This window comes from Alnus glutinosa, chromosome 3, assembly GCF_958979055.1.
Source record: "Alnus glutinosa chromosome 3, dhAlnGlut1.1, whole genome shotgun sequence".
NCBI classification, from domain to species: Eukaryota; Viridiplantae; Streptophyta; class Magnoliopsida; order Fagales; family Betulaceae; genus Alnus; species Alnus glutinosa.
In genome coordinates, this window is record NC_084888.1 from 7,827,857 (window position 1) to 7,854,528 (window position 26,672).

The window sequence follows — 26,672 nt, forward strand, 5'->3', positions numbered from 1 at the left end:
ATGAGAGTGAGATAGGGGTGTTGTAATTTTTTTTTTAATAACTTTTTTTAGTAATACTATTTTTCACATCCATTTATCATATTACTGGTTAACGGATCGGCTTTTAAGTGTGTTTTTTTTTTTTTTTTTTTTTTTCTTTTCCACGGTACCTAACATAATAAATACGCTACATCAGCCAGTTTAACGAGTAGTGTTACTCAATTTTATTTTATTTTTGTTTTTGTTACTACTCTCAAATGTTTGATAGTAAGATCTCAAATATTATTTTAAAGGGCAAATATTATTTGTTATGTCATCAAATTAGCTGACATTTCATGTCTCATAAGACACCGTGTATAACGTAAACAGTAAACCTTAACCTAAAACATAAGCATTAAGCACCATAAGAAAGAGGAGGTCAATGAGCGAGGTGAAATTCTAATGGTTGCAATTAAGTAGCAACAAAAGAAATTGAAGTGTTAATAATCATTAACTATAGGAAACTGGAACAATTACTTGCAAGAGTCTTTACACAAAATTATGACATACCGGGAGCCACAGTTTATTTTAACGTTAGCTATTTTTTTTCTTAAGATTATTATTGTACAACAGCATAATAATAATAATAATAATAATAATAATAATAATAATAATAATAATAATAATAATGTGGTTTTGCTTCTTTACAGATAGTAGCAGGAAAACCATTTGGTTTTGGCTTCAACTGGTGCTCCTAGTCTTTCTCTTGGTTCTACTTACTGCAAGAGGCAATTGGGTCAGTTAGATGATTGATGATGACAAAATCAACGAAAACAAAATGCAATTATATTGATGATGACAAAATCAATGAAAACAAAATGCGATATAATTGCCACCGGAATTGTATATGACAATCAAATAGCAGCAGTCATATATGAATCAGTGTACACATCCCCATCCCAGGGCTTGCATTGAGTTGGATCTCATCTTTCAACGGGGGGATAAATACTAGTTCTATAAAGGCCAACGTTACAACATTAACGTTGCAAGTAAAACTGTTAACTCAACACTTATCTCAGAAGCTTAAGTTTATAGGACAATATAAATTTAATCATTTAATTTATATTCTAATACTCCCCTTCATGTGTGGGATCAAACTTCGACTTAATAAGTGAGGTCTAACATGTGTCGTCGAAATTTGGCAAGAAGTTTGAAGCTCATACATGGATGAAACCGAAGAGGGCGATAAGGAGCAGATTATCCAACTAAGAAGAACTTGGTCTTTCTTTTGCTAAACAACATAGGTAGGATTGAGACCTAGAAGTGAAATTTTCCTCAGTATTATACTTGGGGGGACATGGTTCAAAACCATCCACAATCCCTAACAAGTCATTGCTACGAAGAATGGGTAAAAATTGAGCTATCCATGCTAAAAAGTTTGTGCCATCAAGTTTGATGGACACAAGTTGAGCAAAATTGGGTAATATAGATAGATTCAGTTGAAGAAGTAGATGCAGAGGTTTGGGAATATGATGAGGATTCAGCCAATGTAAAGAGCAATAGATGAGCGTTAGCTTTGTATTAGTTCTGATATCATTTTAAATCATCACATATTCCAAAAGCTTAAGTTAAGAAGTGATAAATTTAATCATTTAATTTATATTCTAACAGAAACTACGCATGTCTTCTACTTCAGTCTCTTACTCAAAATTTATTACATTTTTACAGGACAAGTTGAAACTTTGCATGAGGTAATAACAACAGCAGCCGTAGTAGTGTATGATGCATTACGCGTCAATTAGCTTCATTTGGGAGTAGTAACTTTGCACACAAAATGTTGAAGATTGAGAAATCTATCTAACTCAAAACTAGAAAATAGTCTATTTAGGTCAGGGAAAATACTCTCATCAATTCAAATCTTACTTCAACAACATGCTTTCCATTTGTCATGTAAAAAGTTTGTATACACCTCTTCATCTAGGTTCTTACGTAGCCAGCCAAGATAGCTGCATGTGAATGACTAAGGTGAAATTCAATTTAGCAACTAAAGCAAATCCATTGTAGTAATTAATCCCAATAATATGTGAAAAGCCTTACATCACTAACCTTGCATTATATCATTCCGTTTTATGATCTGTCTTGTACTTCAATATGAAGAAACACATGCAGCACCCATGTCCTTTTGATAAATCATCTCACTCCTATGTATTGTTTGCCGCAAGAGCTTACATTATCTTAACCTGCTAACCCGGTTGCCACTGTAGGCCCCATGCATAGCATTGGGTACCATAACACCATCTGCTGTGCATAAGCAAGTTGCCTGACAGCCCCCGCGTACCAGATGTGGCCTCTATGAAGCCAACCCTGGGATGGGAGTATCCCAAATTATGGGGGCAATCCCATGGATGCTACTCCATGCTAGCCCGGTTGTTACCATAGGCTGACCTATGCGTAGCAGTGGGTACCATAGCAACTCCTACTCCTATTTTCTAGCATAAACAAAGTCATAAAAACGGCAGCAGATACTCCAAAAGCAGACAGAAATTGATAAAACCAATACAAGAGATGAACATGCATACATGGATGTACTGAACATGCATACATGGATGAACTCCGTTATAGAGAAGAACTGATTGGTGGTGGCATGAGTAATGTGAAAGATATCGATTTCATTATTTCCTTTATTTTTGGTTTTTTGACATTTTTTTTTTTATCAAGTAATCAAGCACTTGTGCAGTTTAAAACCTAACCCTTCATCACTTGTTTATTGGGTAGAAAGATGCTATTGATCTAAAGATGTTTGGCTTGTTCTGTCCAATTTGTTTTGAAAACAGTCTCCTGAGAACCCAGGCAAACACGGCCTTAGGACACTAAGTCAGAATGAATGCATAAACTAGGTCTTGAAAAGGAAACTTGTATAATAAGTTGACTTGTAGTAGGTAAACTGCGATTTTGAAAGTCAAGTGGTAACCGGATATAGTAGGCATGAGAGACTTTCTTTATGTAGTTCATGTATAAGTAGGCCCATACCTACTTGATATTTAGCCCTTCACACATGGAGTACCCCATAGGAGTACAAAAGGAAAGTCCTTGTCCATGCAAAAGCAAACTTATCTTATTCATAAATTTTGGACATTTTATCCTAATCTTGAACCTGTATAAGAAGGATCCTTTTAGGATTAGAAAACAAAGGAGAGTATTGTTGGCAAGGGCTGGAATTTGACCCTTACACTGCCATTGGAAATTACTCTGTCATCTTGGTGAAAATTTCTCAATCATCTCTGCACATCGTGATAAGCTTCAAGCTGACACACATAAGTCCTCTACAGTTTTTCCTTATTATTGTTCCTTTTCATCTCTATCACATTTATCCCAAAAAATAGGATGACTAGAAAGCGTTGTATAAAGGAACTGAAACCCAATCCTGCCTTTAAAAGGTACAAGAGATGCAGACAGCTCTCTCCGATTGTGTCATCCATTGGGCCAATGAGATTCCAAGAAAACTCTGGCAAAGGAAAAGAAAGTAGACAATAATTCCATTCGATACAAACCTTTCTGTCATATCCCTAACATTCAAAATGTGACTCGTTCTAGCACTGGCGATAGTGTTTCAGATCAACAAACCAATCTTCCTTCGCCCCTCCACCATGAAACTAAATACCATCCCCTCAAGTTACCTTACTCTTCTAATCTAAGAGGTAATGGTAGGAACAGTAATAGCGAAGAATATATATTTTGCCATGCAAGAAAGTAGCATGCATATATAGATACATACATACATACGTATGCAGGTGTATGAAATGGGTCCTTATGTGTGTGTACATATGCAAAACAACCAGTGAAGCAATTAGCAAACTGGCAATTCTTTCCTCTAGAGTCTGTTATATTTACTATTAAATCGTCACTTATCCCAAAGCTTAAGTTAAAAGTAAATTGTGCATTTAATCATTTAATTATCTTTCAAATACTTGCTAAATAGAGGTGAGCATGGGATCCTAAAACCTGACCAACCCAATTTAAAACCAATCAACATTGATCAGTTTCCAACTTTTGGTGGATCGCTTTTGGTTCCAAGGTTCAAAAACTTGAGACCGTCGATTCTGATGTTGGAGGGGGGTATTGGAGATCCTACCAAAACTACCCAATGGATACCCACTATGTAAAAACCCACACTTTCTCACACCAAACCTAGACACCCTCTAGTTCTCTCACCTGTTGAGCCTAAAGCTAGCCATTTTCACTCTGCATCTCTCACCCACACCCTGCACGATCTTGTTCACCACCCCTCTCCGCCCTAAATCCCCATCACTCTTCACTTCCAATTGTGCTTGTATGTTTGCCAACCTCCCTCACCAAGCTCAAGTCCGACGGCTGTCGTGTACTTGGTATTTTTTCTTAAAATCAAAGCTTTCTGCAATGACGGATTGAAGAGTCAACAATGGCCCAACTCCATTCTCAGTGTTGGCATTTTGGTTCAGAGAGGACTAAAAGAGCTCGAAGTTTCTCTCGGCGAGTGAGACGCAAGAGGCCCAACGTAGGGACTGCAAAGAAATTGAAGGGGCAGTACAACATCGTAGTAAAAGGCACAATGGGCCCAAGTGGGCCGAGCCAAAACCAAATAGTTTAGGCTAGAAAAACAATGTGCCAAAAGGGTCAAGCCAAAACAGACCAGCCAACCAACAACTGGCCGATAGCCATTGGTGCTGGTGCAATTCAGTTGACAACATCGTAGTAAAAAGTGCAATGGGTCCAAGTGGGCCGAGGCAAAACCAAATAATTTAGGCTAGAAAAAACAATGTGCCAAAAGGGTCAAGCCAAAACAGACCAGCCAACCAACAACGGTGGATAGACGTTGGTTCTGGTGCAATTCAGTTGCCAGCACTGGTAGGTTTAGTTCGTGGGCAGTTTCTGGTGGCCAACACCATAGGTTCAGTGGCTGAAAACTGACTGTTGGGGTCAATGCTCACCCTAACTAAATGGAGCATTAAAAAAAAACTATTATTAGCCAAACAGCCATCAGTCCAGCAATGTAATCTTCGCGCAAAAACCCCCAAGAAGTGTTCTACATCACTCTTTCTCATCCAAAGAAAACAAAGACTAGAATACCAAAGCCATAAGGCCTTTCATCTGATGTATCATATTGGGCTTCAAATATTAGCAGCAAAAACAAAATCAATATAAAGGGATGAATCTTACTTGAGATTTGACATGAGTCTTTTGGCTTCTCTCACAGCCCAACTTACAGCATAAAGTGTCATCTTTTTAACCTGCAAAGGAAGAAAGTTAATAGAGCCCGAAACACGGATAATATGAATGTTATTATCTATGGTCTATTTGATAGCCATCCCTAAGTAGATATATGTCAACCTAACATAAATAGTTAAACCCTCCATTTCATGTTGCAGTCAACATGAAGCACATACTGCGATGAATTTAGGAGCCAAACTTCTTCCATTATTCAAATTGATCATGTTATTAATCAAATACAAATAGATGCCATCCAAAAGTACAATATTTAATTTTTCAACTTTCATAGATGCAAAAAAATTTTGTAGTCTAGTTCTGATATTCATAACCCTTATTAAGACACATACAGGTGGTTATGGGTCCATTTGACAACGTTTTTAAATGTGCAGTGCTACAATGTTTAATATGCATGAGCATAGTATGATACAAAAAACTAAAACAAAAAAATCCTACTGTTCGAATCAGCCACCCACTTTGGCCAAATGGGAGGTGGCTGAACCACCCTCATGTAGGGTTGTACATGCGGGCTGTTATTAACCGCAAGCATCCGCTATCTGCATATGGTAAATAAATGATTATGATGTAATAAAAAGGCAGAAAAATACAAAGAAGCACCTCCAACTTGTCTTCCTTAGCTCTATGGTTCTTTGGGAGCAACCGAAACTCTTCAGTTAACCGGACACATTCTTCAACATTTTCAGGAGATACAAAATCAAGTGCAACCTTTATACAAGACTGAAAAAATGACCAAACATAGAATCAAGAAAAATATTGAAAGACTAACGAAGATAGAGTGAAAGTGAAAATTAATATTTGTAGATAGGCAATTCATTTTGGCCGTAGGAAAATCTGTTTTTTTTTTCCCCTAATTTTTATTGTGTATTTTCATTACCATAAGTCAAGCAAACTAATTCCATGCGTCCATAAAATGTATCAAAGTTACAATGTAATTTAATACACGTAGTTTTGTCATTCTTTCTTTGATCGGTTAATAAACGAAAAACAAAAGGGGCGGTTTCAAAGAGTTCACACGATTTTTAAGCATCAACCAGGGAAATGCATATCAACAACTCTAGATAAAAGCCCCTAGTATTTTGATAAAGTTGTAGATCATCCATGTCTAACTTATGGACAAGCTTGTGATTAGCTGATCAATTACTTGTCTATTTCTAACTTGATGAGGGCATCCTGCTGGAATAAAAACAGCTTCCCCGAGGTATTGCTCAAATGTCCAAGGTTCTACATCTGTGTACAAAATAAAACATAAATTGTACTGTAGCAGTATAATGTAACTCTGCAAGACTGACTCGGAGAGATATAGAAAATATTCTTACTAAACTCCTCCTTCAGTTGTTGCTTATGTCTCTCATTCAAGAAAAGAGTCTGATCATGAATTGGATGAATAACCTGAAACAAGCACATTATAAGCAACTCTATTCTCTTGTACAGGGACAAAGTTAATAATTATCGGCAATGATACTCACAGAATTTACAGGAAGATTGTTGATGTGGCGAAATTCCTTCTTGTGCTTTTGCAAGTATTTAATCAACTTAGGAACATCTTGCCGACGGAAGATGTCCCAAACAGCACCACCATGGCCAATCTCCCATTGTTCTTTATTTTCAAAAGAATCCTTTGAATAGTCTGGACTCAACTCTTTTGATCCTGGATCATTAACTCCAATATTTCCTGGAAAAGAAATCCCTAAAGCTTCTTTCTCATTAAGCTTCCTTGTCACTGTTTCACTTGAAGATTGAACACATTCTTGAACATTTGTATCAACTACGCCTTCATTGTCAGCTTCAATTCCATTTGCTAGGGACCGAGCTTCTGCAGCAGGAGAAGAGCTTGTACTGACCCTATTACCCAAGGAAAAATTCCTTTCAGCAACTTCACATTGATAAGATGACCTGTATTTTTTCTCTTCAGATTGCTGTGTGACTTGTGTCTTTACCTTCCCATTTGTTGTACATTCAGAAATGATCTCACGTTCACGAGTTCGTTTAAGCAGCTGTCCTTTAACTCCATCCCCAGCCTCATCTATTTCACCATGAAGTTCACGAAAGTCTTCAGCTGCATGTTTCTTCTGTGTGTTCTTAACGTGTTTGAGTTTCCCGGAATCAATAATCACCTTAGTTGTGTGTGTCAGTACATTAACCTAAACCCCCAATAAAATGCCCATCAGGCAACATTGTCAAAGTCATGATATAGAATGTTATCAATAGAATCAAGTGAAATTAAAGAAAAACATTAACTTTAACAAAGATGAAACTGGAATCGTAGTTCAGAAACACATAAATTTATGCAAAACCTCTGCAAATTCCACTTAGGAATTCCACACACAGGCTTCACGTGAAATAACTTGAGCATGTAAAATGTGGTGTATTATAAGTGTAAGCCATGGTGAGATGAAAGTATAAAAAAAAAAATCTAAAAGTGAGCTATAGAATGCATAAACCAAAATATTAAATAGCTTGGCCCATAATGCTTGCAACACAATTAACTGAACATTGCCAGGGAAGTAACAACTAGTATGTGCTCAGGCACAAGGGTGTCATGAAAATAATTTAGAGTATGGAAATTTTAATTTATTAACACTTTCAGAAAAGAAAATTAAAAGATGAAAGCAAAAAGAATCATTAACGACTCATAGAGGACAAACTTCTTCATACTCTTCCCCTTTTTTATATGCTACATACTCCAACTCATTTATATCCCTTTTTTTCATAGGACAAGGAAATTAATTAAAAAGAAAAGAAACAAAATAGACAAAACTCTCAAAGATTAAGCAAGGATTGATAAGTACAACAAAATATTTCCCAAGCATAACAGCGTTACCGCATCAGACATATCGCAGTGCAGCTTTGTCACTGAATCACCTCTACCAAGCTCTTCGGAAAATCCATATGCAATATATGTTTTGGGTCCCAAATCAGGTTTCAGCGAGTCATCAGGAAGTTTTGTAGCAAGGTTCAGAAGACCTGATTTTGGATCAGTATAGTCACTGTAGGGGAGTGCCGCTATAAATTCAGCACCATGCCTGGGCAAACGCTCCTCAAACAATGTTGATGAGGGCCAATCCTTCAATTTCAACATCTCAGGCCAGCCATCTTTATGCACACGGCCCTCTGAGTAGCCCATGAAAAATTGGTGAATATTAATCTCAACCTACATAACAATGAGATCTCATCAACTCAAAAATATCAGAGGTGCAAATATAGTAGAAATATTCGGACATTATTTACCAGAATAAGTTAGATAATTAAGATAACTAACCTCACACCAATCCAAACAATCAATGGCCTTCACACTTCTAGTCTCATCGTTGAACTTTACATTGCCACCTGTTTCTCTAAAAGCCCTCCACATGACCATTGGTTCCCAACTAAGACCAGATGTCTTGTCAAGAACATTTCTGACGATCACAGGTTCGCCCCTCATCCAGTGTCTCTGAAAATGATCAATTTCATCATGTGCCATGTCAACAGCATTTGGGCAGTATAAGAAGTTATCATCACTGTTTTTCCTGAAAGCTGCCTGTCTCAGATCAGAAATTATATCATTGTTCCTGCCAGAAATATTTGACAGGCATGTAGAACATCCTTGAGATAAATCAGAATCTGGCGACTTGTAATTACTAGTAAGATCCTCTGCATTCTTTAACAGCTTTATTATCCAATCAGCTTTAAAATTGCGTTTCAACTCTAGTTTTGCAGTACCACAACCTCCACGCTCTTTTGGAGGGCATGGAATGCTACCATCAGTATTAGCTCTCCAATCAGGAAAGTGACAGGACATATAAGCTTTAGAATCATTAGAAGGAGGGGCCTCTTGGCTGTCACCCCCATGTCTTTTCATTTGTGCATTAATATAGCCCTCTCTCCCAGTAACTTGAGCATGAGCTTTTTCTAGACACTGTTGTTGAGATGTTTCTGCTTCATTACCTCCAGGCTGGTGTCCTTCCCTTAGCTCTTTACAACAGTTGAGACACAGATCATAAGAACAACTAGGGTTGGGGCAGCTTCTGTGGGAACCAACAATGGATGTACTACAATTGTCACTGTAATATAAGAAAACTCATCCTGTCATAATTAAATTCAATGAAGAAAAAAGCACAAGTTTTAATGCATGGGTGTGTGTAAACAGCTTACAGATATATATGAGCAATTATATCCATCAAGGAAAACAAAAGGCACAACCACTAAATCAGACAAAATATACATCTCACGCAATAGTTAGACATCTAGTAATAATCCAACTTTCATTCATGCCGAGCAAACAAGCATTGATGAATTAGTTGCTCCTTGAAAATAGGTGTTGATTTTGATGTTTGTAATATTCATTTTGGACCTGCCAATTTTATCACTTCAAAAGTTAAATACAGTTTTGGTTACATTTTGAGAAACTAAAAGAAAGGACAAAGTGGTCGTGCAAAAGGGATCAAGACACACACATGCAGAATAATTGTATCAATGCAACGAATGTCACGAGTCTTATAAAGTTACCCCCTTGATGCAGAACGCAACAAGAGTTAATTGGGTCCAGTAGTTTTATTTAGAGCAGCTACCTTTCCTTGTGAAGAATGCCTGATGAAAAGTGTATGGTCAGCATAACTCTTCTTGTAAACGCATCTCTGCATAGTTCGGGAAAACTTCTCAAACCATGCTCTAGGATAGTGTTTCAATCTCTATAATGCCTTCTTCAGCTTGCACACTTTACTGTTGGCTGAGGGAAATTCAAGACTAGGAGGAACCTCCATGTACACTTCTTCCTCTAGGTCTCCATGAAGAAATGCATTTTTCACATCAAATTGGTAAAGGGGCCAATTTAAATTGCTGCCAACGAAAGTAAGACTCGAATAGAAGAGTTCATCTTTTCCACTGGAGCGAACGCTTCATCATAGTCCATCCCATATGTGCCTTTTGCAACCAGTTTAGCCTTATATCCTTTCATAAAACCATCGGCTTTATACTTTGCAGTAAACACCCATTTGCATCCTACTGCCTTTCTCCCATTAGGTAATTTAACAAACTCCTATGTATTATTTTTGTGAAGGGCTTTCATTTCCTCCTGCATTGCTTCTCTCCACTGTAGGTTACTAAGAGCCTCCTATTTATTTGAGGAATAGGCACGGAAGACAATTTGGAAATAAAGGTACGATATGAAGGTAAAAGATGCTGATAGGAAACAAAGTTAGATATGTAGCACCCGGGACAAATAAAATCTAAAGAAAATTAGGAAATGAAAATAGTAGCATAAAATATTAGAATAAGTATATGTGGACTCCGTGTAGAACTACATGGGATAGTAAGTCAGGACCGACAAGTTGCGGTGAAAAGAGACTTAGGAGAAGAGAAAGGGAATCATAAATAGGGAAAGAGGAAACCCTAGCTGCTCCAAGGAAAATAAACATTCCCTAGATTGGTAGAAAATAACTTATTTAGGAGGGAAAAATATCGGATTTTGAGCCCAAAATAGCACTTATGAGCTACCCTCAGTAACCACACTGAGCGCACCGAAGAGAGCTTTTTGGATTGGGGTCTTGTGCACAATTCTGACACACACAACCCAATTTACTGCCACATACACGATATTGCCCGATAGGATTGAGTATGGTTTGGACTCGGGAGTGATAGGACGGAATGAAACAAAAAATGGAGTAAAAAATATGAAATATAAGGTTGTGATTCAAAGAATGTCACATCCATAAACACAAGATGCTTCCTCGATGGGGGATGATTACACTTGTACCCCTTTTGAGTGGGTGAATAACCCAAGAAGACACATTTGAGGGTTCAAGGATCCAATTTACCCTGAGCTGGACCATGAAGGTAAACAAAACAAACATGTAGGGGGAACAATAAATGCGGAGGAAGTCATACGGGGTGACAAAACTTCAATAGGTGTCTTCAAATTCAAGACAAGAGATGGCATCTGATTGATAAGATATGCACTTGTGACCAAGGTATACCCCAATAAGATTTGAAAAATGCATAGAAAGCATTAAAGCTCATATTACCTCTAGAAGATACTGATATTTATGCTTAGTAACTCCATTTTGTTTAGGAGTGTCAATATAGGTCGACCGGTGGATGATGCCATGCTCAATAAAATATTTTTTTTTGATAAGTAATAATTCATTAAAAAGCACAGAGAGGCGCAACCCTAGTATACATGAAGTATACAAAAGAGCCCCTAATCAGAGGAAAGAAACGAACAAGAAAGTAAAAAATCAGCAAACGACATACTACCTAGGCTATGCGTCGACACCCAAAGATATAACATATTAAGCACATTTCAACAAAAAGCCCCAACCGTAACCTCCACATCCTCAAAAAGCCTAGAATTTCGCTCACGCTACAAGCCCTACAAAACACATAAAGGAACCTGCTTTCAAATACGGTTAACAGAACCACAACCCAGTAAGGTGCCCCAACCACTCAATAAATCCAAGACACTACTAGGCATAACCCACTTCACCCCGAACAAGCTATAAAAGGAACTTCAAACAACCCGTGCCACGTCACAATGAAGACGAAGGTGATCAACAGATTTCCCATGCTTCTTACACATAACACACCACTATACCACTACAATACCACGCCTATGTAAATTGTCACGTGTTAAAATCTATCCTAAAACCGCTGTCCAAACAAGGAACACCACCCGCTTCGGAGCTTTAACACGCCATATACCCTTCCAAGGAAAATAAGCCGCCTTGTGACAAACTGATGCTTTATAGAAAGTCTTCACTGCAAAATTCCTCTTCTTAGAAAGATTCCACTCCACCCTATCAACCTCCCCATGCCGAATCCGAATAGAGTATAACTGTTCATAGAAGGACATCACCATCTCCACCTCTCAATCCTGAGCATAGCGTGTAAAGAGAACATTCCATTGAGACACAACTCCTACCACAGACAAATTATCCACCACCCAAGCATTCGGAAAACGAGCAATAGAGTATGAAGCTGGATAGCATAGCTTGAGAGGCCTGTTCCCACACCATAAATCATGCCAAAAGCGAATATGAGACCCCTCACTCACCTCAAAACGCAAGTACTTGGCTACATTATCCCAACCCCTTCGAATAAACTTCCAAACACTCACACCATAAGACCCCGTCACCAGTAATGAACTCCAACCTCCCCTCACACTCCCATACATCACCTCAATCACAGATCTCCACAAAGCATCACGTTCCTGCGAAAACCTCCACATCCACTTCCCCAATAAGGCTTGATTAAACTTAATAATATTACGAACTCCCAGTTTCTTGGCTACACTCACAGGAATAGGGAACAGAGATAAATAATAAGTAGGAATGCTGGATAGTGTACTATGAATTAACGTCACCCTACCACCCTTGGATAAATAAAGCTTTTTCCAACGAGCCAACCTTCGCTCCACTTTCTCAATAACCCCATTCCAAATAGAAAGAGATTTAAACGATGCCCCCAACGGCATACCCAAATAAGTCATCAGCAGAGACCCAATTCTACAACCCAGAATATGTGCCAAAGACTCCACATCATCCACCTCGCCAATAGAGACCAATTCGGATTTGCCTAAATTAATCCGCAACCCTATCACCGCTTCAAAACATAAGAAGGTACACCTCAAATTTCGAACATGCTCTGCCTGTGCTCCATAAAAAATTAATGTATCATCAACAAACAGCAAATGATTCACCACTAAAGCTTCATTATCCCTGATGCCCACCGAAAAACCAGACAACAAGCCTTGGAGCATAGACTCATTCAACATCCTACTAAGCGCTTCCATAACCACCACAAACAGCAAAGGAGAAAGAGGATCCCCTTGCCTAATCCCCCGCGAGCTCTGAAAGAAACCTGTTGGTGCGCTATTAACTAAAATGGAAAATATTACAGTAGAAACACAATTTAATCCATTTCCTCCACCTCTCCCCAAACCCACACCTCTGAAGCATGTAGAGTAAGAAATCCCAGTTCACGTGATCATATACTTTCTCCAAATCCAACTTGCATAATAACCCCGCCTCCCCCAACCACCAATGAAGGCATTCTGAGAGCTCGAAATTTGTTTCCCCAACACCGATTTGAGCCTGTTAGCAAGGACCTTAGAAATCATTTTGTAGACCCCTCCCACCAAACTGATAGGCCTAAAGTCCTTCCACCGCATCTGCCTTCTTAGGGATTAGGAAAACAAAAGTTGCATTCAAACTCCTCTCAAACTGGCAACTCTTATGAAATTCTGAGAAAACCGTTATAATATCTTTTTTGAGAACCCCCCAACATTTCTGAAAGAAAGCCATAGAAAAGCCATCTAGACCCAGAGCCTTATCCCCGTTCATCTCCCACACCACCTCCCATACCTCCTACTCCTCAAAGACACGTTCCAACTAGAGATACTCATCCGCATCAATGGAAGAGAAAGAAATCCCATCCACCCTAAGCCTCCACAAACTCTGCTCAGTGTACAAAATGTCATAATAATTGACAATGTGATCCTTAATATCCACGGGATCAATAGACATAGCCCCATTAATCCTCAGAGCTCCCACATGATTGTACCTCCGATGCGAATTTGCCACCCTATGAAAGAATTTAGTGTTATTATCCCCTTCCTTCAGCCACAAAGCCCAAGATTTTTGCCTCCAATTAATCTCCTCAAACAAGAGTGTTTTTTCCATCTCCCTGATCATGTCGGACTTCCGTACCGGCTCCTCCTCCACTAGCCCCCGAGACTCCTCAAATCCCTCCAACTCTTTAATACCTTCCAATAATTCCTTCTTCTTCTTCCCCACATCACCGAAAACCTCCGCATTCCACTTCTTCAAGTCCGCCTTTAAAGCTTTCAACTTATTTGCCAGCACATAACTTGGTAGACCTTGGAAATCATAAGACTCCCACCAACGTTGCACTTGTTCCACAAAACCATTGGATTTGAGCCACATGTTCTCAAATTTAAAATGTCTTTTTCCTTCTCTTCACGTTCCACAATCCAACAACAAAGGGAAGTGGTCAGATAAAAGTCTAGGCAATCGTCGTTGTGACACATCAGGGTAATGTTCTTCCCACTCCGGAGAAAGCAAAAACCTATCAATTTTAGACCATACCCGGTTATTGGACCAAGTAAACTGCCCTCCATGAAGATGAATATCTACCAAACTCTGCCCATGAATGAACTCCGAAAAGTCTTCCATAGCCGCAGAAAAACCACCTGCTCCCGACCGCTCACTCGGAAACCGCACCACATTGAAGTCTCCCCTAAAGCACCACGGCCTATCCCACCAACTCATCAATCCAACCATCTCATTCCACAACACCCTCCTCCTCCCATCATCATTAGGCCCATACACACCCCTAAACGCCCACAAAAAATTGTCATCAGCGTTACGCAATGAAACAGCTAAGGTATACCGTCCCACATATTCATCCACCTTCTCCACCGCCCTCCTATCCCACATAATCAGAATTCCACCTGACACCCCACTAGTCCCCATATAACACCAATCCACGTGTTGGCATCCCCACAAACTGCGAACCATCACTCTAGTAATGACTTCCATTTTTGTCTCCATCAAACACACAAAATCAACCTTCCAATCTCTAATGAGCCCTTTAATACGCAATCTTTTATCTAGCTCATTTATCCCCCTTACATTCCAAGATAGTATTTTAAGCTTCATTAACACACGTCACACCCCCTACCCTTTCCTCTCCTTCTATTAGATTGCTCCCCTTTCTTATCATAGTTAATGGAGCAATCTAGCCGCTTAATCTCCCTTTGTCCTTTCACTCCTGAAGCTGTGGTAACCATAGCCAACGAATCAGCCAAGAATTGGACACGCCTGGCTTCTATTAGTTCAAACAATGCCAACAATTTATCTTCATATTGGTCACATGACACTCCTACTAGTTTGTAGTAACCTTTCACTCTCTCCATCACCCATCTTGGAGACACACTCGAACTTGAGTTCTTGTCCATCTTCACTGCCAAAGGCATAACCAAAATCGGGCCAATACCTTCCAACTCATCGCCTACTCCACCCTCCACAATTTCAGAACTGAAATCAGATCGGATAACAACAGAGGACAGCTCCTTTAAGCCCTCCGGCTCTCTAGGATTGCATGCATGAGAAAATTCCTCCCCCCCAATACATCCAACTCCCTTCCTTCCTCCCAACTTGAGTTCAACCCTCTGACTGGGCTCAAGCTAGAACACCAGGTCTGAAATTTTCGGATAAAAACTTTCCTTTTCCCCCTTGGGTTCTTCAATAACACCTCCAGTGATCCCCAGCTCTCCTATAACTTTTTTCACAACCACGCGGCTCAGTTCTTCCCTTGTGCCTAGGTTGAGAAGTCCTGGTCCCCCATTTTCTGCCTCAAGACCAGTAGACGGATCCTCCTCACAGCTAGGGTCCTCCACTTCAAGCTCCTCCATCACACAATCTTCCTCTTTTCTCTCCTCTGCCTACTTAGACCCTGTACTAGTGCATGTTTCCTGCCAAACCGAGGAACTCGGCCCTGCCACTTGCACCCTGCCAACAAGCCCGACCTTCCCAGGTGCAGGAACCTCCTGCTCTGTCAGCGCTGCCTTGTCCGGCTGGAGAGTTGGCGCCAGAGGTTGCCGGGACATGTGCTCGGTTTCAGTGCACATTTTTAGCAAACCCGTGGAACACGATCCTGCCAAGAGCACCCTGCTAGCAAGCCCGTCCTTCCCGCCTTCAGGTGAAAGAACAGCCTACTTTGTCATCACCACCCTGTCCAGTTGAGGAGTTGGCGCCAGCAGTTGCCGAGACACTTGCTGCCACTGTATTGTCACCTTGCGTGGAGAACGCCTAGAATAGACACACATGGGCTCACCTTCACGCTTGTCTGTGGTCATAGGGTCCTTGAGTTTTAATCTTTCAACATGGGCCTTATTACCCTGCCCCCCATCTTCTAGCCCACCTAAATCCGTTTTTGCATTCCCACAGCCCAACTACCTCTCAGCTTCTTCCTTAAAATGCCGAAGGAAAGACTTCAATTCCTCTAGATTCTTCACCTCGTCAATATTTTGCTTCAAGCCGTTTCCCATAATAGAACAAACTAACCGATTTGAAAACGTAACTCCCATTTCTTCTGCGTGATCACCGACCTCAAGTACAGAGATTTCCTTTTCTGGCTCCGTCTGAATGACCCTACTGCCCCTGCCTTCAGCTGGAACCCCTACTCCGGCCGGCATCTGTCCTCCTAGCACCGCCGCATAGGACTGAGCTTCCTGACGTAGACCTGTAACTTTCGGTGCTATATCAGTTTTCCTTCCAGCAGCTGTCCCGCTGGCCTGTTGCTTTGCATGATAGGTTGTCAACTTTTGAAGTTGCACCCCAACATCCATCCACCCCTTCCCATCGCTCCCTTCCGGAATCACCACTTAACTTCGCCGTCCTCCTCCACCATATTCTGACAGTTCAATGAACTGGCCATGCTTATTATTTCTACGCAGCACCACATAGACAGTGCTACCCATCTGGAAAGTTCTCCACTTATCGTTATCTTCTTCTCCCTTGGATAGCCTTTCCACTGCTTGCATCAGCCAAACCATCCTAAGATAACCGCTTGGAACAAGTGTCTACTCCTCTCGGCCAGCCTAACCCCGCCACTAACCTCATACCGGAATTCAAAGGACTTCGAGTCCACGTAGCAATAGCCAAGATAGCCCATACCGTCCCTGAGATACTGCTCGTCAAAACTCACTCCTAGTTGAAGCAGAATTCTGGTTCTACTCCTCCGCAAAGACCCTCACGCGCCACCCTCACACTCAGGCGTTACCCCTCATAGAGAGAGAGGAGAGAGAGAGAGAGAGAGAGAGAGAGAGAAACAATACTACTCTCGCTTTCTAATTTAAGAGTTAATCACGGATATTTATGTGCAAAGGTCACTAGACAGATACTTGCCCCCATTGTCTAAATGAAAATTTTTATGGAGACATTAAATTGAGTTCGAACAAATTTGTGAAACATCTGAAAAATTGACAATACATCACTTTTATCTTTTAACAAATAGACCCATGTGGTCTTAGAATAATCATCAATAAAAAAAAAATAGGGTAAATGTCTCATAAATCCTTGAGTTAACACGCGATTTGAAATCACTCCCTCACTTTTAAAAACTTTTCCTCCTTAAGTTTTTCGCCGATTTGAAAGAGGTCCCACCGTGAGTTTTCCGTCCAACCTTTCCACATCTGTTAGTGCCACATCACCATTTTTGTCAAATCACCTTAAAAAATATATATTTTATTAAATTATAAATTAAAATCTAAAAAAGAAAAATATTAAAAAAGAATGAAAAAAAAAAGTCACCCAACACCATCCCCACCGGTGGGGGTTCTCCCTTGGGTGGTTGAAATCTAGTGTCTCTGCATTTTGACAAAGAAGCGAGATTCACGGTCGGATTTGGGTCTATTCTTCTCTCAAGCCTTTGGTCAAGAAACCTTAGAAATGTGTTTGAAGACAAAAGTGCAGGAAAGGTGTTTGAAGAAATGACACAAAGAAAAAACAGAGGAGAAGAGCAAAAAGCACGCAACATAATTCATTGACAGCTACATCTGAATACAAAGACTGCAAATTTTCAAATTGCAATCCCATATTTAGATACCTAGATAAACAAAGAGGTGTTCCAAACTTAATCCTCGAAAGAGCTGATTGCATAGCCTCCTTGTGGCAGCAAAAGACCTACGACTACCTCTGTCTCCACCTTCCGAAGCAGTTCTATGAGCTTCCTCTCATGACATTCCCCAATAATTTCCCCACCTATCCAACAAAACAACAATTTCTCGCCTATTTAAAGGCCTACGCCGACCATTTTGACATAAAACATGTATTTAACAAATTAGTGGCGATCAGGAAGCTTGATCAGCAATGCGCATTTTGGAGGGTCAAGACGAGTGGCCACGACCATTTGGAGTAGACTGGGTCGATGGGTCTGCAGAAACGAACAGGGGAGTTTCTGTTATCTGGTGGGTCTGCGAAAAGGAAATAGAGGTTTTCGGTTTAGAGAAGGAGAGAAATGCAATGGGTGGCTCACTGTTCATGAGGTGGCCACCAGCCAACCCCAACCACCTTTGAGGGTGGCTCACAAGGGGGCACCACCACCATTGGAGGTGGCCAATTGTGTGGATTCTCTTTGGGTGGCTGTTATTTTTTAGATTTTTAATTTTTTTTTTTAAGATTTTAATTTATAAAACACTAAAAACATATTAATTTAAGATGATGTGGCAAAAAGGCTGGCATGATACAAACGGATGTCAAAAAATTGGACTAAAAACTCACGGAGGGACCATTTTCAAATACGCGAAAAACTTAAAGAGTGAAAGTTGATTTTTAATAAGTGAGGGAGAGATTTCAAATTGCGCGTTGACTCAAGGATTTATGAGACATTTACCCCAAAAAAATGAACCAACGAAATCCAGATAAAGAAGCAACTCTCGAGGACTCCAAAAATCAAAATGAACAATAACAAAAGGCTTAGAACTTTTATTCAAACTAGGAAGAAAAGACACCCAATGGTGTTTGACATGTTCACAAGTATCAATTTTTTTTTTTCTTTTTTTATGAATAATAATAATTTTATTGAAAAAAGGCAAGGCCCTCGTATACAAAGAGTATGCAAAAGAGCCAAGGCTCTATTTGCCACTACAATCTAGAAAACAAATCAAATCTACCAAATTCTCTAAGGCAAAATTATGAACATATACAATAGCTCAATCTAGAAGATATCTCAGAAAAAATGATTTAAGAAGAAGCACATTGGTCTCGCTACCCTCAAAGACCCAACGATTCATTTCTCTCCAAATTCTCCACATTAAGAGAGCGAGAATAACTTTTTAGATAGCCTCTCTGGGATGTCGCCGCCCTTGAAATTTCCAGCAATGGAGGAGCTGTAGAATATTACCAGGCATGACCCAAGAGACCCTAAAGCTGTTAAGAACTAAGTGCCAAATGTCAGCGGCATACTCACAATGGAGGATAAGATGATTAATACTTACAGAGGCAACGCCGGTTAACCAGCTGGAACCCCCACCTTCTGAGATTATCTACCATGAGGATTCTCCCCAAAATTGTTGCCCATAAGATGTTCACAAGTATCATATTGAAACTCAAAAACGTTATTGTGCAAAAATAAAGAAGAAAACATGCATTGTAGCAAAGAAAAAGACGGATGCTTTAGTCGCTAATGCCAAAGACAAATCATTGCCGCAGAGTCATCAGATAGCATGGCGTGATAAGCATGTTTGAGATGACCATGCATCTAGGGTCGAGAATTCAAGTAGTAGGGACCGCCCCTCAAGCTATCACGGTATCACCCACAATGAGGAGCCGCCCACACCAAGCAGGTGGCCATGGGTCATAATTCTTCTTTTGATGATCGATTCAACCTTTGATCAAAAAGACATACCTTTGTTATATTTCATCTCTTCCATCAACAACATCGGCTCTAGGAAGTCAAAATCGAATCTTTCTATTGGCTTTCCAAAATTTCATTCGTGAAATAAGAATTCAAGGGCTATAAGCAAGCGCTTCTAGTTGTTTTTCTTGCTTCTTATTATGGTGGCTATGTCCAATCATCCCTCATGAATAGGTCCTGGAAAAAATAATAATAAGAATAAAAGATGACTCTGTAATTCAAATCATGGGTAGTAAGTGCAATAGATAATAGATTAGTTGCAAAATCGGGTACATGGAGAACATATGAAAGTGACAAAGATAGCATTACAAAAAGGGAAAAATGCAATATCAGTCCATGTGGTTGGCCTAATTTACAAATAGCTCCATGTGGTATCAAAATGAATTCAGATATTCTTGTGATTGGCTTAATTTACAAATCGCTCCCTGGAGTCAAATTTCGTTAAAAAATTTGACAGATTCTGTTAGGTGCCATGTCAGCGCCAATAAGATGGTAAATATGTCACTCTTAATAAAAAAAATATAAAAAATGAAATGGGTGGATGCTGGTTGGGCAGCGACCTCTGAAGGTGGTCGGGCCACACCCAGCCAGATCTAGGGGTGGCCCAAAGGCCACCCACAACCCATGGGGTGGCCGCACACCACCCCCAGAGGTGGTTGGGGGTGGCTCGTAGGCCACCAGCCCTTTCTTTTTTCTTTTTTTCTTTTTTCTTTTTCTATTTTTCTATTTTTTTTAAATATATATATATATATATATATATATATATATATATATATATATATTGATAACTAATTTCAAATTCAATAAAAAAGCGCAGAGGGGCGCAACCGTAATACACGGGAAGTATACAAGAGTGCCCCTAAACGGGAGGAACAGCTAATAAATTTAGAAAGTATATATATATATATATATATATATATATATATATATATATATATATTTATATTTATTTATTAAGAGTGACACAAGTCGCCATCTTATTGGCGGTGATGTGGCACCTAACAAAATCTGTCAAATTTTTAACGGAATTTGAGTCTAAGAAGCGATTTGTAAATTAGACAAACCACAAGTACATTTGAATTCACTTTGATACCACAGGGAGCGATTTGTAAATTAGGCCAACCACAGGGACTGATGATGTATTTTTCCCTTACAAAAATAGAACCTTTACTAGACATAGGTGATAGCGAACCATTAGCTATTCTTACCTTGACTCTGCATGTACAGAGTTTATAAGAAGAAAACAGGGAAGATAAACCAATCATATGATTGAGGGTCCCTAAAGCAATGATACAAGAGTCACCAGATTCAATGGTTGATGCATTCAAAGAATATGCTAAATTACTTGAATAGGCAAAGGAGGAGGATGCACTAGTGGACATTTCCAATTGAGACATAAGCAGACGGAGTATTTCTAGCTCTTCCTTGTTGAGTGTCCCAATGTCAAGAGTGGAAGGACCAGGAGTAGGAATGGAAGGTGTTGTCTCTACTCTCCACTATCAAAGTGTGATTAGCCTGAGGCCAAATACACTATTGGAACAACCTCCTCTACCTAGTAGGTTGACCATGAAGCTTCCAACAAGTCTCATGTGTCATGATCTATTACAGTGGTCACAAAATAATTAATAGAGTTTGAACTTCAATGATTTGTATTGATGTGTAGGAACATATATATAGAGAAAATAGTTACATGATCTTTTGATCAGTTAAGTAAACCCATCTAATGTTTGAATTACAAACATAAACCTTATCTAGCTTATCTAGAGTTTGAACAGAATTCAAACTCTCTATTTTAAATATACAGAATCCTATCTATTAGTTAGGAGTCTGCACTAGAGAGGAGTCTTCACTTGAACTTGGACGGGATTCTGCGGATGCTAAGGTGGCAGCAGTGATATGGTTTACAGCCCCCCTCAAGCTAATGGGGACGGAACAAACCATAAGCTTGTCACGTAGGAAAGAAAACCGAACAGAACTGAGACCTTTAGTGAAGACGTCGGCAAGCTGATCATGAGTGCTAATATACTTGATGGATATATCACCATTGAGTACCTTTTCACGAATGAAATGGTAGTCGACTTCAATATGCTTAGTCCTAGCATGATAAACAGGGTTAGAAGCAAGAGCAAGAGCCCCAATATTATCACACCATAGACGAGGAGTTGAAAACAAAGGAATACCAAGATCCTTAAATAGCATGCGCAACCAAAATAGATCGGTAGTGGCAAGGGCCATAGCACGATATTCAGCCTCTGTGCTCGATCGTGCAACCACTGTTTGTTTCTTGGCAGTCCAAGAGATTAAAGAGGATCCCAAAACAATACCAATACCAGTCGTAGAACGACGATCATCCGGATTACCTGCCCAGTTAGAGTCACAAAAGGCTTGAAGAATCAAGGGCCCTTTGGTGTACCATAAGCCGTGATCAATAGTCCCTTTAAGATAGCGAAGGACTCTTTTAGCTGTTGTCCAATGAAGGGCAGACGGAGTATGCATGTGTTGGCATAACTGATTCACAGAAAAAGCAATATCCGGACGTGTTAAGGTACAATATTGCAAGGCACCCACTGTTTGGCAATAGAGAGTAGTGTCAGTTGGAGATAAAGGATCACCATCTGCATTGGACATCTTGGAACCAACAAGGCAGGGGGAAGAAAAAGGCTTAGCACCCAACATTTTGGACCTGGACAGCAAGTAGGAGATGTATTTAGCTTGCCTCAAATGTAAACCTTGAGAGGACTGAATAGCTTGGATGCCTAAGAAGAAACTCAAGTTGCCGAGATCCTTGAGTTTAAAAACCTGCTAAAGCTTAGTAATAACAGAGGCAATATGGGAGGAAGATGTTCCAGTGAACAGGATATCATCCACATATATTAAGAAGTAAAGGTGTACACTTCCCTCATGAAACACAAATAATGAACTGTCAACAGGAGAAGAAACAAACCCAAACTCCAGCAATGTCTGAGATAATCGTGTAAACCAAGCACGAGGTGCTTGTTTAAGGCCATACAATGACTTGTGCAATCTGCAAACATGAGAGGGAAACTGAGAATCAACAAACCCTCTAGGTTGCTCCATATAAACCTCTTCCAACAAATGTCCATGGAGAAAAGCATTAGACACGTCCAATTGGCGAATAATCCAATTAAACTGAACTGCAAGGGCCAAAATAACCCGGATAGTAGAAGTTTTAATCACTGGACCAAAAGTTTCAGTAAAATCCACCCCACTTTCTTGATCAAAACCCTTAGCAACCAACCTCGCCTTATATCGATCAACAGAACCATCTTGTTTCTGTTTGATCTTGTAAACCCATTTATTCCGTATGATATTATGCTGAGAAGGACGAGGACATAAAGACCATGTTTCATTAGCAAGTAGAGCATCAAACTCATCATCCATGGCAGCACGCCATTCAGGAGACTTCTCAGCTTAGAAGTAGCATGTAGGCTCAATTGGAATAGAGACACTGGTAAGAGCACAGACAGGATGCTTGGTAGAGAAGAAGGAAGTGTAATCAGGAAAGGACCGAGACCTCAATGTACCGGTTTTAGACCTTGTGACCATTGAATGAGAAGGAATAAGAGCTGAGGAAGCCTCGGACAGGGAAGAAATAAGGGGATCACTGGATTCGATAGATGGTGAAGTATCAACTTGAGGAGAGGACAAAGTAGCACTCGGTAGAGGTGAGTGTGGATCCGGCATTGCAGGAGGAACAACACTTGGAACAGGAGTAATCTGCATTGAAGAAGGTGAGTGAAAGCTAGGAAAAGCAGGAAAAGAAGCAGTAGAGACCGAAGCAACAGGAGCAGAATCAGAGAAAACACCCTGTGGCTGGAAACCGAGATTCATCAAAAACAACATGCCTTGACACATACACCTTACGAGACACAGGATCTAGACAGCGATACCCACGTTGATTAGAGCTATATCCAAGAAAGATGCAATGTTTAATCCTGAACATTAATTTATGAGTGGAGTAAGGACGTAAAAGAGGAAAACAAGAACACCCAAAGGAACGAAACAAGGAATAATCAGGACCTTTCTTAAAGAGTTTAAAAAATGGAGAAACATCTCCAAGAACAGAAGAAGGAAGCCGATTGATGATAAAAACAGATGTGATTGAGCAAGCAAAGAAAGACCCATTTCCATGATATGGCGATGCTTACGCTCGGCCACACCATTTTGTTGTGGTGTATGTGGACAAGAAAAATACGGTGGAGTATGCCATGAGTAACCAGAAATTTTTTAAATTGGTTAGACATGTATTCACCACCACCATCACATTGAAATTGTTTGATGGAAGAAGAGAACTGATTTTCCACAAGAGACTTAAATTGGACAAAAACTTGAAATAAATCTGATTTATTATGGATGGGATACAACCAGGTAAATCTGGAAAAATCATCAATAAAAATAGCATAGTAAGAACAGCCACCTAAGGACTTCGTAGAGCATGACCAAACATCCGAATGGATGAGATCTAAAGGACATAAGGAGACACGGGGGGAAGAGTGAAATGGAAGTTGCTTGCTTTTGCCAAGTTGACAAGGTTCACAGACACCATCCAAATGCTTAACCCCACTGACCGGAAGGGAAAATTGCTACAACAAATAAGAAACAACTGGCTGAGAGGCATGACCAAGCCGAGAATGCCACACAGCTGCAGAAGTCTTGACACCTAAGAAAGCAGTCAAGGCATGCTGCTTATTGACCGAAAAAGACTTCAAATGAAGAGGATAGAGACCACCTTCACTCCGGCCTTCCAGAAGAGTGAGACCCGTGTGGTTGTCCTTAACAAAGTAATGAGAACCATTGAGAAGAAAGAAACAATCATTATCTCGACAAAATTGATTAATGGAGAGAAGATTAGCATAAGCTTTAGGACAATGTTAAACTTGAGAAAGATGAAAGGAAGATTTAGGAGTATGAAAACTCATAGAACCAGTGTTTTGAATGCTCAAACCTGTGCCATTCCCCACAGCTACATCATCAGAACCCGAGTATGGCTGTTGTAAGGAGAGATTCTCAAGGTTGGCAGTGATGTGTTGATTCGCAGCACTGTCAGCATACCAGGGACTATTATCAGCAGTTTGGTTGGAGGTAGCCACCATTGCAGACAGTTGAGCAGGAGGATGACGACAACCTTGGAAGGCATGATCCATCCTATGAAAGCAATCCAACGCTTGGTGACTCAACTTCCCACATATTTGACATGGGGGTCGAGTAGGGGAAGAAGATGGAGGCTGAAACTTTGATGAAGAAGATGTAATCTTAGGACCATGCCAGCGTTTTCCAGAGGCTTTAGGCTTACGGTTGTAATTGGTGGCAGTAGGCTTGGAGGAGAACATGGCAAACTGGTGAGTGTCTGCAGTATTGGAAGCGGTTTGGCTATCCAATAGAAGCTCATAAGAGAGCAATTCATCTTGAAACTCACTAAAAGTGAGAGATTTGTAGCAGGAAGCCACGAACAGTGATGTAACCACAGGATTGAAGGACGGGTGAAGACCACCAACCACGTAACCAATAAGAGCATCTTCACTAACCGGTTGACCCACAGTGGTAAGTTGAGCAGAAAACTGCTTGGCAGCTTCAATATATTCAGAACAACCTTTAGAGCCTTGATGAAGACTCTGAAGAGCCTTGAGGAGTCTTCACTTGAACTTGGATGGGATTCTGCGGATGCTGAGGTGGCAGCAGTGATATGGTTTACAATTATTTGTCCTCATCCATAGCCCCATCCGTTACTTTTCTTCCATCACGACTCCTACAATCTCCTTTGTTGTTACATTGAGATGGAGTAACTAGGGTGAATCGATCATGTGAAGAAGAATGTAGCAAAGCATTGGGACGAGTCTCCTCATTTTAACCAGTAAGGAATTCAAAGATACACCACTCGTTTATTATTCTTTGGATTTTTATTGGATCCGCTGCACACTCCATCTAAAAGATTTGGTAATAATCCAATTCTTGTCACAAACCACGACGCTCATGAAATAGGAAGCGACAAACCACTCACCTTGGGTTGTCCCATGAATATGATGCGTCAGCTCATAAATATGTGTTGCATTCCCCTTTCTTAGAATAAGTTTGCACTGTTGCATTCCAAATCTCCTTTGCAGTGTGGAGAAAAAGATAACTGTAGCTAATCTCCAATTGCATAGAATGTAATAACTAGGACATAATCGTTGAATTCTATACCTTCATCATAAGCAGAATTATCTAACCAGGGTTTTGAGATAATACCTTTTAGATATCCCATTTTCCCCTTACTCTTAAAAAATAACATGGTGGATTACGACCAAGCAAGACAATTAAGCCCATCTAATTTCACTGTTGTGATTTAGAGAGTTGAATTTTCACTCTAGGAGGTCACCTGTCCCTCAATTCCCCTTTTGTGATTTTCTGATATTTGCCTCACTTCTAACATTTCGAGATTAGACATCCAACTAAATAGCTCTAATACAAAACCATGAGGCTCAATGAAGTATCAAGTATAACATTAAAACTAAACTACGCATCACACGTCATACTTGATTAAACATGCAAAAAACATAGGTAGAGCAGCATCTCTTTTTCTTTTTTAAACTCCTCTAAACATCTTGTCATTTAGTGTAAATTACCTCTAGTTTTCCTCCATGCTGTACGAACTATCATTTGGTTCTCAGCTACACGACTTATCGTTTTGGCCCTTTTCAATTGCCGCCATACACGTCCACCAGACATCCACCAATACCATAGCCACCAGAAACTCACATTTTCTTTAGAAATCAACACAGATCATACCGCTTAATCCAATTACCCTCATAAAATCCACATACGCCAACAAGAAGGATCAAAACCGAAGAAAACTGATCGGCACCACCATTGCTGGTTGTGTTCTCTGCATTTAACCGAAAAAACTTTGATCGATGATCTTCTAACATCCGTCGATAAGCACAGATGCGAGCAAAGACCAAGCCTTTTCCTTTAAGCTGATGTTAGCATCTGTACAACCAGCATTTTTCTCCCTTTTTTCTCGATTTTCCTAGGAA

General features: G+C 40.0%; 2 protein-coding genes across 5 annotated transcripts in view; both read right to left on the bottom strand.

Moving 5' to 3' along the window:
- Positions 1-462: 462 nt before the first annotated feature.
- Positions 463-26,672, bottom strand: part of LOC133864404 (lysine-specific demethylase JMJ27-like) — a 29,977-nt gene continuing 3,767 nt past the window's right edge. The window contains exons 6-13 of one of the 4 annotated variants that reach the window (XR_009899500.1): positions 8,483-9,266; positions 8,045-8,374; positions 6,690-7,364; positions 6,540-6,612; positions 6,365-6,450; positions 5,679-5,759; positions 5,155-5,225; positions 463-737 (exon numbers count right to left, since the gene is read on the bottom strand). Coding sequence is in view for 2 of the 4 variants with exons in the window: in XM_062300730.1 (XP_062156714.1) it covers positions 731-737; positions 5,155-5,225; positions 5,821-5,940; positions 6,365-6,450; positions 6,540-6,612; positions 6,690-7,364; positions 8,045-8,374; positions 8,483-9,266 (2,146 nt within the window). In the remaining 2 variants the exon portion in view is untranslated. Of the gene's footprint in view, positions 738-5,154; positions 5,226-5,678; positions 5,760-5,820; positions 5,941-6,364; positions 6,451-6,539; positions 6,613-6,689; positions 7,365-8,044; positions 8,375-8,482; positions 9,267-26,672 lie in introns of those variants that run through there. The other 3 variants (XM_062300730.1, XM_062300731.1, XR_009899501.1) reach the window with 3 other exon arrangements.
- On the bottom strand, positions 10,332-26,670 carry LOC133864405 (uncharacterized). The gene is made up of 2 exons (XM_062300732.1): positions 26,262-26,670; positions 10,332-19,815 (listed from the first exon to the last, which is right to left on the bottom strand). Exon 2 carries the CDS (start codon positions 12,989-12,991, stop codon positions 12,068-12,070), a length of 924 nt encoding a protein of 307 aa, XP_062156716.1. The 5' UTR covers positions 12,992-19,815; positions 26,262-26,670; the 3' UTR covers positions 10,332-12,067.